This window comes from Nelusetta ayraudi, unplaced genomic scaffold (assembly GCF_046127955.1).
Source record: "Nelusetta ayraudi isolate G7.1 ecotype Tasmania unplaced genomic scaffold, CSIRO-AGI_Nayr_v1 ptg000205l, whole genome shotgun sequence".
Classification (NCBI taxonomy): Eukaryota; Metazoa; Chordata; class Actinopteri; order Tetraodontiformes; family Monacanthidae; genus Nelusetta; species Nelusetta ayraudi.
Window position 1 is genome coordinate 1 of NW_027466254.1, and position 15,000 is coordinate 15,000.

The following is a 15,000-nucleotide window of genomic DNA, read 5'->3' on the forward strand; positions in this document are numbered from 1 at the left end:
TCCCAATGATTTGGTGTGCTACATCAACTGGTCTTCCACATTCCTGATTCCCTTTTTCTTTTATAAGCGCAGTTATTAGACAATTGCATTTCCTAGAGGTGACAAGCACACCCATTAATGCCAACAATAACCCCGACTGTAAAGTTGGCTGGCTTGTTTTACGGCGCACACTCAAAATCACGGCTGTGTGTCGGAGGCCTCTCGCCCGCTCTTTGTCAGCGTTAGGTTTTAAGGTCAGCGCGACAGGAAGTGACTAAGTGGACCACGAAGGGGCGCAGCTCCGTCGCGACACCCCGCTCGGCGCTCCCTGGCAATAATGAAACACATCCAGCGTTTGTAGGGGGCGGCTTCATCTCGGTCTCTCGCACATGAAGAGCTGGCATTTAGGTGTGTAATCACAGATGGAGAGAGGGCTGAAAATTACCTAGGGAGTGAGCGGCGGTGGTTTTCGAGCTGAAGAATCGCCCCAGCCCCAGGTCTCCCAGCTTCACCACTCCTGTGGCCGTGATGAACACGTTGGCTGGCTTGATGTCTGGAGGGGAGAAAGGTGGAGATGAAAGGCTCGGCGAGGAGGAGCGAAGAGAGGTTAGGGTTCCACTTTGGGAAAATACTTTTGAGTTTTGTTTTTGGGTTCTTTCTTCACAGGCTGGGTTACTGAAAAAAGAGCTAATGTGAATTTATGAAGCTTTAATTTGGTAATTTCAGGACCAAGAACATCGTTTCAGCTGCATTTCCGTAAGTGATGTTAATGTGAAACACATCAGCCTTTGAAATTTACTGCTTCAATATAATTGTAAGTGGCTTTCGAATGGACGGCCTCGGCTAAGTGGTCATTAAAGCTCAGAGCCCAGGGTTCATTAGTGTCCCGATGCCCTAATAAGAGTCAGTCCAACGGAAATACGGCACCTGTAGCCGAGCGTTTGTGTGTGTGTGTGTGTGTGTGTGTGTGTGTGTGTGTGTGTGTGTGTGTGTGTGCGTGTGTGCGTGTGTGCACCTCCATGCTCATGAATACAGGACCTGAGTCCTACTGAACACATATGCGGCCGTAAACGCCGAGCTCTCTGGTCTACGTGCAGTTTCACACCTTCACTTCACCCGGGTCCCGTCACGTTCTCCTAGTTTAGATAAAGAAGGCTAAAGAAAAACCCAGCGATCGCTCTCATTTCTAATCCATGCCAGGATTAAGAACTGCATCTTTGTCTATTTGTGTCTTACAACACAAAGCTGAAGGGGCTGAAGCGGAACGCTGCTCTGACCTTTAAAATTAATCCATCACAGGCAGAATTGTTTTTCTTCCTTTTTTTTTTTTTTTGGGCTTTACCACAAAGCGTTGCCTCCGCTGTATGTTAATGTGATCCAAGGCCGCTTCTGTTCTTATTATTGCTATGTTTAGGACCCAGGAGAATCCTACCACTGTTTTTCCAATATGCAATTTGATTAGTTGGAGACAGGAAGAATCTTTTTGCCCTCATGTTGAGCCGGCATCAATGCGCACCTCCACTGCGTTGCATCAATAATGATAAAATATGCATCGCTTTTGCCGCTGCTCTGGTCAATACCAATGATTCCCGAACCCTCCGCTGTTTGCTCCGATTTGAGGCGCCCCCAAAGTGACCACCCACTTTCCAATGCTGGGAGACACATTTGCAACTTTTTGACTTATTCATCCTGTAGATTTTTAAATACGCCCAAGGTGCAACACATCCGCCCTGTGTGCGCGTGTGTGTGTGTGTGTGTGTGTGTGTGTGCGTGCATGTGTGAAACAATGTCCGTGCATCACCGTTACCTCTGTGCATGACTCTCCGGGAGTGCATGTGTTCGAGTGCACTGCAGAGCTGGACAAAGTACTTCCACACCGTTCTCTCTGGGATGAGCCTCCTCTGCTTCTTAAAGTGCTGCAAAACCAAGCAGCCACACACGCACACGCACACGCACACGCACACGCACACGCACACGCACACGCACACACACACACACAGAGGGACAGAACAGAAAAAAGAAAGGTAGTGTTAGCAATGAAAGAAAAGCTTTACCAGTAGTGTGACAAGGTATTGTGTGGCACGTAATACCGTTTTACTGCGGTCGCGTGAACAAAGAGTGTTTACATCGCCGTGCGTTTACACGGCACCCATCAAGTCGCATTGCCCCGCTCGGTTAATGAGACCCAGATCGCTCTCCGCTGCCTGTCCCTATCCCGGCTGAGCGCCGTCTCGCTGCAGCCTACAATGGAATGCACATGAACCCTCGGGAAGAAATGTGTGGTACCTTCCAAAAACTCTCCCATCTGGCCCACAGTGCTTTTATGAGGCTCCGACCTGCCTCAATAGCTCAACGTTTCCAGTTGTTTGGGGTTTATGTCTTTATTTTTCAGGCTGACTGAGTCGCGTTAGATCATCAGTCGTGCGGACTTTGTACAGAGAGAAAAAAAAAAAAACATTGTGACAACAGCTCTTTAATGTAGGCACATTGTGTGCGTGCGCGTTTTTTTTTTTTTTATTGTTTCGCTGAAAGAAAAATCAACAAGTCAGGGTATGAAACCCCCTTCCTGCAGCCTGATTTCTTGGAATTAACATTTCCAAACAGACCAACAGATTCGTCAGAAATGTTGAATCAGATTGCAGAAGATTTCCTGGGTCTTTGATGTAGTTTTCATCTGTTCTGATCTGTTTATCTGCAAAATTGTTTACTAGCTCTTGCATTCATTATGCGCAACCCAGGAAGGCCCTATCTGAACTGCTGTTGCACCTACCGAAATCCCATTATTATTGTTAACGGCACTTGTAAAGAAGGGCTATAAAGAAGTCAGCAGAGACAAACACGGGCATATTCCCACAAGAACGCGATAACAACGGCTCTATGAAGGATTCCAAGCCTGAGCCGATGACAAGCAAACATTATTACACCACTAATATTAAAACCACAGTGTGTCCTCCATGACCTGTCAGAGAAAAAGATCCCATGTGGTCAGACTGGACAAAAGATGTGGCCTGTGCGTACGTTAAGGTCGGAAAACAAAGTTGCATCTGCTCAATGTGTAAGGAAATACATTCGATCTTGTTTTTACACGTTTTTAGTGGAAAATATGTTAGAAGATCCAGTTAGAAACCTAAATATCGCAATAAGAAACTGGTAATGGACACACCTAAACTCAGAAAAACCTCTCAAATAAGGCTAAAAGGTTTTGACGCTCTCGTGAGGTGGTTCTTCAGGCGTATCGATGTAGAGGTATATCGCAAAAGTGTCATGCAGAGACCTTTTTCACATTTCCACGTCAGCGGACGCCACATACAAGGTCACGTGACCGGTTCACTTCAAGTGAAAATGGCGCGTTATGTTTGGACGGAGGAGGAGACGGAATATTTTTTTACAACTGTACTTTGTCCAAATTTTATTCTGGAAACGCAGTCATAGCCAGGTGAGAAGTTATCCAGCAGGCCTTTGAAATGCGTACGATGGCCTAATTCACGCTTCGTATTCATCGCCCAAAATGAGATTCCATTCATAATATTATTCACTGCACAAACAGAGTAACCTGTCGATGGGACAAAGGTCAAGGAGGAGAAACGACGGCAACGTTTAAAAACGGGCTTAGCGAAGTGACGTCGGATGAGGGAGGGAGGGAGCGGAGGGAGGGAGGGAGCGGAGGCGAAGGAAGGAGAAAGACAAGTGATGGGGTAAATGTGAAGTAAACAAAGCGAGGGAAGGAGAGTCGGAGCAGGTAAAGAGGGGGTGATGTTAAGAAAGACTAAAATGATGGCAGCGGCGATGAGCGGTGGGGGATAGAGAGGGGTGGATGGAGAGAGGGAGGGAGAGAGAGAGGGAGGGATAGACCTTGGCCTATATCCAAACAAAGCCTTAGCGAGAAGCCATTCTTCCTTTGCCCTCCCATTTCCATATCAGAGGACTGTTTGATGTCAATGGGGAAGCACATAGACGCCCACCACCACCACCACCACCACCAGCAGCAGCAGCAGCAGCAGCAGCAGCAGCAGCATCAGCGGCGGCAGCAGCCCCTTCCCCATGCCTTTAATAGCAAACACCGCACATGCAATATTCTGTAAGTGCATGCAAATCAAGGACCATTTGATTTCATTTAAATTCTGAAATGGTCAGAAAAGGGGGAGACAGTGAGAGAAGAGACGGCAGAGGGAGGCAGGAGGAGAGAGCGGCATGAAAGATGAGAAATCAAAAAGAATAAAAAATGTTAAATTCATGCGTCTCAGCGCTTCTGCTTTACATATAACACACTGTGCCGATGTGTTTACTTCCCATTGTGGCCGTGTGGGGACGCTGGCGAAAGGGGGGTTGGGCGGTGTGAGGGGGGGTGGGGGCGGGGGGCGGGGGGAATAGGGGGGGGCCGGGGGCTAATGCTCGGCGCACACCTCTGGACTGCCACTGCGCTACATTAGAGAAAAGAAACATTTAGAGACAAACGTTGTGTGAGAGAGCAGCAGCGGCAGCAGCAGCAGCAGCAGCGGCAGCCATAAGGAAAAGGACGGCCTGAATGCTTCCGGCATTCTTCAGAACTCGTCTTGGACAACGGCGACGGTTTGAATCCCACCTCTTCGGCGCTGCCGTGACGGATCTCGGCAAAGTGCAAGTGGGAAGGTTTTGGCAGGGGAACCACAGCTCCACAGTTGAGTCTGCTTACTCTTTGCGAACTGGGCTCCATATGTATGAATTCAGCATGTGTGCGTGCGTGCGTGCGCGTGCGTGCGTGCGTGCGTGTCTGCCTGTGTGTGTGTGTGTGTGTGTGTGTAGCCTGCCATGTTCACTCTCTTGTACCACTAATCCTCGCCTCTCCTAATTTGCTGTGTTGAACTGCACGGGATGTGGAGCTGTGCTGAGTACGACGGCAAACAGCTTGTCGAGCTGCCGCCGCATCATTTATGCATGGGAGAAGGCCGGGCTTTATACATGCACACCGCTAATTTGGGTCTACTGGCAGGGGTTTTATAACAGCTAGGGATTCCGGGTCCGACTCCCGAGACAAAGCACCAGGACACGGGGATGCGGGCACGTCAGCCATCAGCGCCAGACAGCCTCGCTGTTCCTGCCTGAGCCAACACGGCCGCTAAAACCCACTCGCAAACAAACACACTTAAGCCAGGTGAACGTTTGCTTCCATTGTGAGTCAACTACTGCCCCCCCTCCTCCTCCTCCACTGCCCCAACTGGGAGGAAATAAAAAAAAATCCCCTATGAGTTCCCCCTCACCCCCCCAGCCAACCTCCATAGCTGGCGATAGAGTTTTTATACCAATGACCTCACTTACTTAATATGCGAAAGGTACTGGGAACAACTCAGATCAATTCCCACCACTCGACATATGCAGAAACTTTTAAGACCCCTCGTAGCTGCAAGAGCTGCTTTTTTTTTTTGCTTTTTTTTTGCTGTTTTTTACGACTTCCCTTGCACTGTCTGGGCAAAAGTCAGCGGAGACGGCGGAGATTAAAAGGTAGGCGCAGGAGGTTGGTTTTTGGTTTCACTGGTGGAAGGGATGATTCAGATTGACTCAGTATCCACGAAGCCCGAAAAGCTTTTACAACCGGGAACCACAGACCTCCTGCCTGCCTCCTGGTGCTTTGAGTTCAAAAGGCTCCATCGGCAGTGAGACGCGGCCGCGCTCGCGTCGTTCGACCCCTGGGCAGAGTTGGAGGATCACCTTTGAAAGGCGCGACTGCTTTTGAGGTAAAACTATTTTTCTTTTTGCAATCATTTTTATTTCTCCTCCGCAGCGATGTGCCTCGTTTTTTTTTTTTTTTTTTTTGAGAGGATCACATCTCCGACGCGTGGCGGCGGTCACTTCCTACCTTAATCATACGCGACAGGTCCCCTGCGTCTGCGAGCTCCAGGACGATGTTTAGCTCGTTGTCCTCGATGAAAGACGCGTGGTACTTGATCACATTGGGGTGGTTCAATTGCTGTTGGAGAAACAAAAAAAAACACACATGTTGCGATACCTCATGAGAGAGCGACAGAGACGAGCACAACAGAATCTTTAACCAACGCTCGTTGGACAGTGAATGGGGAAAAAAAAGATCAATGTCACGAGTTTGAGTTTGTACGGTTGCCCTGAGGCTCGTCGGTGGAAGGTTCCTGCTCTCAGGACAAAGAGATCTGAGGTTTCCTTTGTCCCCGCTGCCATTCAACCGCTGGACTGCAGATAACTGGACGATGATCCGTCACGGGCTCACCTCTTTTTTCTGGCACTGACTGTTCCAAGTTGCTGAGATCCCTTTCTGCTTTGCCCTTGCTTGATGCCGTTCGTTTCAGTTCGTTATTTCCTCCATTTTAATATTCTATTCTCCTCTTCCATTTTTAAGGTTCTTTAAATCTGCCTACTATAGCTGCGTTTTCATCACAGCTTTGTGCAAAACACAAGCAATATTCTTTTTAAATTTCAACAAAGTACAATTGCGATTCGCAGGTGTTTCCACTGAATGGTGTGAAGCGCATAAGCAGTAACTCTCGTAAAAACATAACGCGCCATTTTCACTTGAAGTGCAATGGTCACGTGACCCCGTCCGTCACGTCTGGTGGCGTGGAAGCGCAAAAACCCATCAAGTCAGAACCTCTCAGCCATATCTGAGAGTTTTTTTTTTTTTGAAGCTTAGATGTTTCCACGACCAGACAGTTCTAGGGGAATTGGAGACGCAGCTTATGTCATGTGATCTGTTGTTGTCCATTTGTGTAACGGTAGGGTACGTTTGGATACCCTGGTAGGTGCGTTTTTTTCCTGGCTGATAATCAATTTTCCCTGCATGGGGACAAGATACATCCAACTTTTTCGACTTCCTTTTGAGCTGTGCGACTGATTAGAATTAAAAGTCAGCTGAATAACGCCTTGAAATCCCTCCACGGAGAGTGAATCTCATGAAACGCTTTCTTTTCCCTTTTTTTTTTGTGTTCCAGTGTGACAAATCTGGGTGACATGTCACAACAACTCCTCTGTCTGTGATGGCAGCAACCCATGTGTAAGACGGACACACACACACACACACACACACACACACACACACACACACACACACACACACACACACACACACACACACACACACACACACACACACACACAGCTGACAGGCCGACATGGCTGGCAGTCAGAAAAAACAAGCGTCCTCGGCTCATCTCTGGGCTGGAGATTTCTTCCCGTTGGTTGGTCTGTAGGGCAGGATGAGCATTCCCTGCGGTAAACAAAAAGTCCATCCATCCATCCAGAGCCGGCGAGGGTGGTGGTGGGGAGGTAGCGGGGTGGGGTGGGGTGGGTGGGGGGTGGGTGGGGGAGGCAGCGGGGCTCTGTCGCAGACGCAAGCGGAAGGTACAAATGGCACCGTGACGCGGACGAGTGAGGAGAGCGATGTTTGAGGTGGAAAGAAAAGGGGGAGGTGTGTGGGGGGGCGAAGGTGAGCGCGGAAGCAGCTGAGCGGGAGGGCGACGTGAGGAAGCAGAGCGGGGGGTGGAGGGGCGGTGGGGTAGGAGGAGGAGGAGGGGAGAGGGGGTCGGGATGGGGCGGGGTTCTTTGCGTGATGCGAGCAGACGGGAGCAGTGTGACACTCGGGCTCCGCTCGGATTTCTCCGCCCGTGATTAAAGAAATGTTCATGCTCCGGATGACGCCGGGCCGGGGACGGAGAGAGAGGAGCGGAGGGAGCGGAGGGAGCGGAGGGAGCGGAGGGAGCGGGGCCCTTCCAGTCCGTCCATCCCTCCATCCCTCCGTCCGTCCGTCCGTCCGTCCCTGTGTCCCTCCACCATCCCCGCTCTCGTCCTCTTTCCTTCCCTCCCGTCTCCGTCGCTCCACCCGCCCACCCCCCCCTTGTCCTCTCTATCTCGCCAGATGTATTTTTGGCTCAGTGGCTGTCTGTGCATGTGTGCGCGTGCACACACACACACACACACACACACACACACACACACACACACACACACACACACACACACACACACACACACACACACACACACACACACACACACACACACACACACACCTCCTGAAGCCAGAGGATGCACAAAAATGCAGAAGAATGAGGCGCTGCCTTTCCACACGCAGAATATTCCACAGGCGCAGGATGGAAACTGCGACCGTTCATCACGCATCTCTGTATCACGTGCCACAAATCTAGTATGTCACTATCTATCTATCTATCTATGTCTGCGGCACCTACTGCATTGCACCCTTCGAACCATCCTGGCGAGAGGGATCCCCCTCTTCTGCGGTTTCTGATTTTTCCCTGCCCGCATGGTCCGAGGGCCCGAGGCGAGACGGCGTTGCATCTGTGCAGGATGTGAAGCCCTCTGAGGTCAAACCTTCATGTCTTTAAATTACTTTGTAAAGTGTGAAGTCTAGAGAGAAGCGGCCGTATCATCATCATCATTATTATTATCATCATCATGATTACTACCATTATTGAGAAGAAGCATCACACAGGGAATTACATGATACGATTACTTACCCAGGACCCAAGGCCCTGGGATATACAGTAGTGGAAAAAAGTTTACGGACACTTCATTTATATTGGTAAGAGCTTAACATACTCCCCATAAACACTTAAGTAATTTGGTTTTCTTACCCTTAGAACGGTCTCCCATATATACGTATCCACATAAGAGCAATAAGGGTTTATCTATGGAAAACCCATTGTGTAAGTGCAGTTCACCAACACTTGCTCACACGCTGCACATGCACTGTTCCGTGTAGCTCAGAACTGGATGTTTCAGCAAGATGACATCCTTTGCAACACACCCAAAGTACGAGAGCACAAAGTCTTCTTTTGCCTCATTAACAATAAACAACATAATTATTTCAATTTGTTTGTGTGCCTGTGATACAAGACAAACCTTTTGAAACACTCAAAAAAAAAAAGAATTCTCTGGCAAATATTTGATGGGGATTGAATACAATTTTAAAAGTGTCAGAAAGCCTTTCACCACTACTGTATTTATCGAGCTTCAGATGTGGTTCAAAGGACAACAGTGACCAACACAATTGCTCAAGAGTGCATATTACAGTCACAGCCAGAGGGCTCACTTGGATGGTTTTCTCCAGTCACAAAAAAAAGCAGCTTGTCCACCACCGGCAAGGAATTAAGGACTTCTGCTGGGTGACATTTATATAATAAAAGCTACAGATGTTTTGTGGAATCGTGTTTTTCCTCTTTTATGTGGCGGGAGAGACGAGGTACCTACTGGAGTAACAAACAACTTGCAAAAACAGCTGAAGATCAAAATATTTTTGCGCATTTCAAAGTGAACGCATCAGGTCGAAAACAGCTGCTCGTCGCCTGGCCTCCGCGTCGCAAACTTTCTCTCGGGGACGTGAGACACACAGAGACGCATTACTGCTCCTCGACGCTGATTAGGGGCGGGTGGTCGGGTTGGGGGGGTCGGCGGGGGCCTCTTTTTCAGACGCGATACTAACTAACCGCGAGTGAGCGAGGGTGAAGGGGGGGGGGACACACGCAGCAGCGGTGGGAAGTGAACAGATTGGCAGGGAGGGGAGCGGCGGGCTTTTCCGGAATATTCCTGCAAGCAAAGATTGAGACAGAGAGGCAGAGCGAGATAGCGGGCGGGCGGGCGAGCGAGCGAGCGAGCGAGCGAGGAGTGAGGCCCTCCATTTGAAACCGTAATGCCAGAACAGGGAAATACAGATGAATGAGCACACAAAACACAGACAGACAAACAAACAGGCAGACTGTTGAAAGGCCATGCTTGTGCGTGCGTGCGTGTGTGTGTGCGTGTGTGTGTGTGTGCATGCATGTGCACGCGTATGTGTGCGTGTGTGTGTGTGATCACGCGCCAGTATGTGTGTCATTCCAGTCGGTCCATGCCAGTGCGCCTCTCATTATTCTGATTTGGCTGTGTCTCCTGTTGGCCTGTCTAGAGGGGGATAAGACAGAAGGACTGTCTCTCTCCCTCTCTCTCTCTCTCTCTCTCTCTCTCTCTCTATCTCTCTCTATCTCGCTCTCTCTCTCTCGCACTCAGCCCTTTATTATCAGGCTGGCTGGGCAGCGCAGGACTGGGCAGAACTTCCATGTTTGCAAGCGGTCGGCTTTCAGGGATGAAAAGACGAGAAGCAAAAAAAAAAAAGAAGAAAGTTGGGAGGGAGAGGAAGGCGGGCACGGGGAAGGGTGGGAGGAGCAGGAGGAGGATTAAGGACCTCGCACCTGAGTGCAGGAGGTGGAGGTGGAGGTAGAGGAGGCCCTGACAGGAAAGAGGGAAAGAATGGCACAACAAGGTGCTGAAGAGTCGGCTAATGGGATGAAAAATCACCACAGAGGAAACGTGGGCGATGTGCAACGTACAAAAAAAGCAAAAGAAAAACAGGGGAAGTAATTACCTGGTAGAGTGTAACATTTAACCCTGCCCTGACCCCTCCCCCTTTCAGGAGGCCAGCGACGCTCAGATCCGGGGCCGACCCGGCGTTCTTACGCCGTCAAGTCAATAATCTCCTCCTCAGATTGCAGCTCTCTACAGGGTCTCGCCTACATCTGAGTATTGTTGCCTTTGATTGGACCAAAGAGCCCCAGGAGCCTCGCTGATGCGTTTGAAACAAACTAATTGGTTTTGTTTTTCCTCCCTCTAATGTGCGCGCGCATGCGTGCGAGCGTGCGTGCGGCAAAAATCGCCTGCAGCGCGCACGTACGCACGCACGCACACGCGCGATACGGAATGGCGCGCACTCGCGCACAATCAGACCGCGAGCACACAAACACCCTGACACTCATCTCGCAGACTTGAGGGGGAAGCGGATATCCGAGCTGTCATTATCTCCTTCATTAGGATTTCACAGCAACCCCGGCTGACACGTGTTTACGGCAGCTTGATATATGGAAACCGCTTCCTCGGGAGGAAGAAAAAAAATAGTAATAAAGTAACGCAAGAATTGAAAGGGCAGGGGGAAGAGGGGGAGGATTGGGGGTGGGTGGTGGGGTGGCAAACATCAAGAGGTGCATGAGGGAGAATGTGAGATTTCCATGCTGATGCACCGTTGCCCGGCTCTAAACATTACAAAGAGATAAAAAGCAATATTTTTGGCATTTAAAAAAAAAAAAAAAAGAAAAAAAAAAAGAGTCAATGTGAGCCTGGAGGGATGTAACACTGGTGCACCCGTGAGTGCGCACACGCACGTGCGCGCGCACACACAAGCTCAAACACCCACCAACACACATGTACAGTAAACTGGCACAAACATATACTCATTCATATTCTTACTTGTGTGCACAAACACCCCGTCGCATTCACGGGAGGCGCACACACACACACACACACACACACACACACACACACACACACACACACACACACACACACAGAGATCCGAGCAGTCTGGTGCAGATCAATTGTTTTCCTGTGGTGCAAGGTCTCTGCTGAGGCACCTTAAGAGAACAGAGCGCGGGCGCATGACGCCGTCTCCCTCTTCTCTGGTTCTTTACCTTTAGGAGATCTATCTCTTTGATGCAATCTTGCCGAGCTTTGGCATCCATCAAGTCAAATATCTATCAAGAGATCAAAAGGGGGGGGAGAGAGAGAGGGAGAGGACAGAGAGGGCTGTTATGACATATTCCAGAAATGTGATTGAGAGATACAGAGAAAATACGGGAGCAGCATCGTGGGGTGGGGGGAGGGGGGAATAAAAAAAAAATAATAAAAATACCAAACAGAAAACACGGGTGCTGTTATCGGGAGAGTGGCGTTAGGAGTGACTACAGGTGTTTCACATCTGAGCAACATGAACATGCCCCTGCGTGAGGCGTGAGTGAGTTCTGAGTGTACGTGCCAAAGCAGAATCTAAAAAAACCCCACTGGGTGTGTGTGTGTGTGTGTGTGTACACTTCAGGGAATACCATACACAGTAGGAGCAAGGCAGCTATCAATAGCGGCGGATGCTGGGGCAACCTACGCAGCAGCGCTGGCCACTTTCAGGACGCCTGCGACGCTGATTGCGATCGCAATTACGGAATCAGCCAATCAGGAGATGTGATGTTCACAGTGAGCGTCCGGAAGGGGCAGCAAGGGGGTTTAAGGGACTTGGATCAACTAGCGGCCGCGTGCCGTGACCGATACGAGGCCAAACATGTCGGAATGGGCGGAAATCGGAATTCATGCAGTGAAGAATTCTGCCAGTTCTGAGAGCAAAAGTGGGTCAGAGTCAATACCAGCAAAAGTTGCGCAACACAGTGGCCAGTGAGCGTGTGAAAATGTTGAATAAAAAGCATGTGCGAATTTGTGAGCGTAGCAGTGACTTGTCCTCGTTGTTTTAGTTCGAGAGTGACATTGCAACTTCGATTGATTTTAAAATCTTTTTTTTTTCTTCCCTTATTATTATTATTATTATTATTATTATTATTATTATTATTATTATTATTATTATCATATTATACATTTGAATACATGTTCAATCTATATCAGTGTATTTGCACTCATCACTATGTTGATTAATGACTTTTTGTTCAGTATGCAGATATGGAGATGTACAACATGCCACAACGCAACACAATGCAATTAAATTGGACTTATAAAGAAAAGTTCCTCCTCGTTATTTCCTGCTCACCTGAACTTTCTTCAAGGCGACCGACGTGTTGTCGAGCAGGTACCTCGCCCGGTACACCTCACTGAACTGGCCGCGTCCAATCTTCTTCTCGATCTGGAAGTTTGCCAGTGAGTTGTGGCCCATATCTGGCTGCAATGGTTTCTAAGAGAGGGGAGGGGGAAGAAAAACACAGCGTTAGCCATAAATTGAATAGTTTTCAGTTTCAGGTCCCTGTGCGAATGTGTTCAGATGTGGCTCCGATCCATCCGCCCGTAGCACCACATGTAGCATCTGTCGGAAAGCTTATTCATATGATGCAACAGCAACCACAAAGTGCTTAATATCATAAAGTCCAGTGAGCCTGTGGACTGCATTGCTTTTAATATTGATGTTGCTGCACGGGAGATAAAAATTCATGTCTTCATTGCGTCGTTCCTCTAACCAGTCAGCAAAGAGCAAATCTATTGATAAGGGCAGCTTCCGAGAACTCCCCCGTCTGAAATGCGGTTGCAAAGTTTGCAGTCTGTCGTTTTCCGAGAAACTTTGTTGACGTTTGACCCACTGGCTAAAATATCTGAATAAAGTTCGGATAGAATTTTGCAATGTTTGTGTAAAATGTTTAAGGAGCAGATAGGAAAAATAAAGAGAGAGAGAGAGAGAGAGAGAGAGAGAGAGAGAGAGAGAGAGAGAGAGAGAGAGAGAAACACTGCCACAGCTATTAACTGTACTATTCGTTCACCAGGTAGAACTATTTTTTGCTGAAGAATGCGGATGAAGTTCAGGGGAACCTTTTGCATTGTGTTGTCCTGCGCGTCTGCAGCAGGAGGCACCACCAGTGGTCCGGAGGAATGTGCACGTGCATTATATTCGGTGTTTAAAAAGCTGCCGACGACGCAGAAAACTTGGAAGAGTGTGATGCTTCTGCGATAACGAAATTAAAACGCATCGTGTCCATCTCCATACATCGTGCGGAGGCAAATTATAAGATTATATGGTGCAAAAAATGAACCCTGAAAGAATCGGAGAGACCAATGTCTCAACCTAATTGTTTTTAACAGTGTGACTCAATGTCAGATGCTTGGGTCAATCAACTTCCAAGGCTAACAGACAATAGCTGTGTTTCCATCACAGCTTGAAGGAAAAAAATTTGCAGGTGTTTCCATTGAATGGTGTGAAGAGCATAATCAATAATTCTCGTCAAATCTCGAGGGACGAGATTTTTTTTTTGCAATACACTTCTATATCAATACATCTGAAAAACCCACCTCATGAAAGCGTCAGAACCTTTTAGCAATATTTGGTTTTGCGCAACTCTAGGGGTAATGGAAACGCAGCTAGTGCTGGGACACTGGGACTTTCCGGAACACAATCAGATGTGGACACTGAGACAACTCCAAAATGAACCAAAATGAACCCTCTGGGGATGAGGTGTGAAAATAGAGCGTGGAGCAGCCTGCTTGACCTTTGCAGCCTCGCGGTTAACTTGTACGAGGCGCCGGCGAGGAGCAAACACAAGGTGACAGACATCAGAATGCCGTGCGTCACCAGCGCCGCTGCCCGTGTCGGCGGCGGGAGCAGCTCAGGGGCGAAGTGACTTGGGAAGAAAAAAAAAAAAAAAAAAAAAGAGGGGAGGGTGGAAAAAGGTCAAAAAAAGTGTCTCCGAGCAGAGGCGCGCACGAGAGGGCGGGGTCGCCGCAGTCACGGTGACTCTGCCCGGCGGCCTCGACTCCTCCGCAGCTCTGCAGCTTTGGCGCGAGCGCACATCAGAGGCTTTGTGGGATTTCCTCCGTAAGAGCAGAAAATCTGACTTTAATTCGGGCGAGGAGCATTCAAACTGCACTGGAGCGCAGGAATAACAACCAGTGAGAAGGGTGCTGCAACTAACAACCATTCTCCCAAGTCACCAGTCACGTCTCTCGCTGCTGCTAGCGGAGAAATGAGAGAAAATACTATGACTGGTCGTATCGACGTCTGAAAAACCAAAAGAAGCAACAACAACAACAACAACAACAAAAAAGGTGCTACATAATGTTTTAAACAGTAAAATTCATTTCTAAGCTGTCAACAAGGCCTTTCAGAAATTAGCAAGAAAAGCATGAGCCAAAAAAATAAATAAAGTTGTCACCGAGAGCACTAACCACAAGCCGTTCGAGGAACACCTCGCGACGTAAGATTCTCTTCTGGGTCAAGCTGGCCTATATTTATTGTTTCAGAATTGTGGCAAACTCATCCATGTGAATTCGACACATCTAAGAGAAGCTAAAAGCAGTAAAATGTTTTAATGGGGAGGACTACTCTTGCATTACTGCATATTATTTTTCTATTTTCTTTGTTGTGTTCACTGGTTGTTTCTTTTAGTCAGTATCTGTCCGCAGGAGTCACTCCTGATAGTAGGTTATGTTCAGCACATTAAATTTAATAAAACTGCATTCAATAAAAGTCAGTGATTTTATCGTGTGTATTAAGGT

The 15,000-nt window shown here is 48.5% G+C and overlaps 1 protein-coding gene across 2 annotated transcripts in view; it reads right to left on the reverse strand.

Annotated features, from left to right (window-relative positions):
• Positions 1-380: 380 nt before the first annotated feature.
• nek7 (NIMA-related kinase 7) overlaps positions 381-15,000 on the reverse strand; it is a 51,207-nt gene continuing 36,587 nt past the window's right edge. For both annotated transcript variants that reach the window (XM_076015967.1, XM_076015966.1), the window contains 5 exons: positions 12,554-12,694; positions 11,436-11,498; positions 5,813-5,923; positions 1,787-1,895; positions 381-532 (listed from right to left, as the gene is read on the reverse strand). In XM_076015967.1, coding sequence (XP_075872082.1) covers positions 396-532; positions 1,787-1,895; positions 5,813-5,923; positions 11,436-11,498; positions 12,554-12,694 — 561 coding nt within the window. In that variant the 3' untranslated portion in view covers positions 381-395. The remainder of the gene's footprint in view (positions 533-1,786; positions 1,896-5,812; positions 5,924-11,435; positions 11,499-12,553; positions 12,695-15,000) is intronic.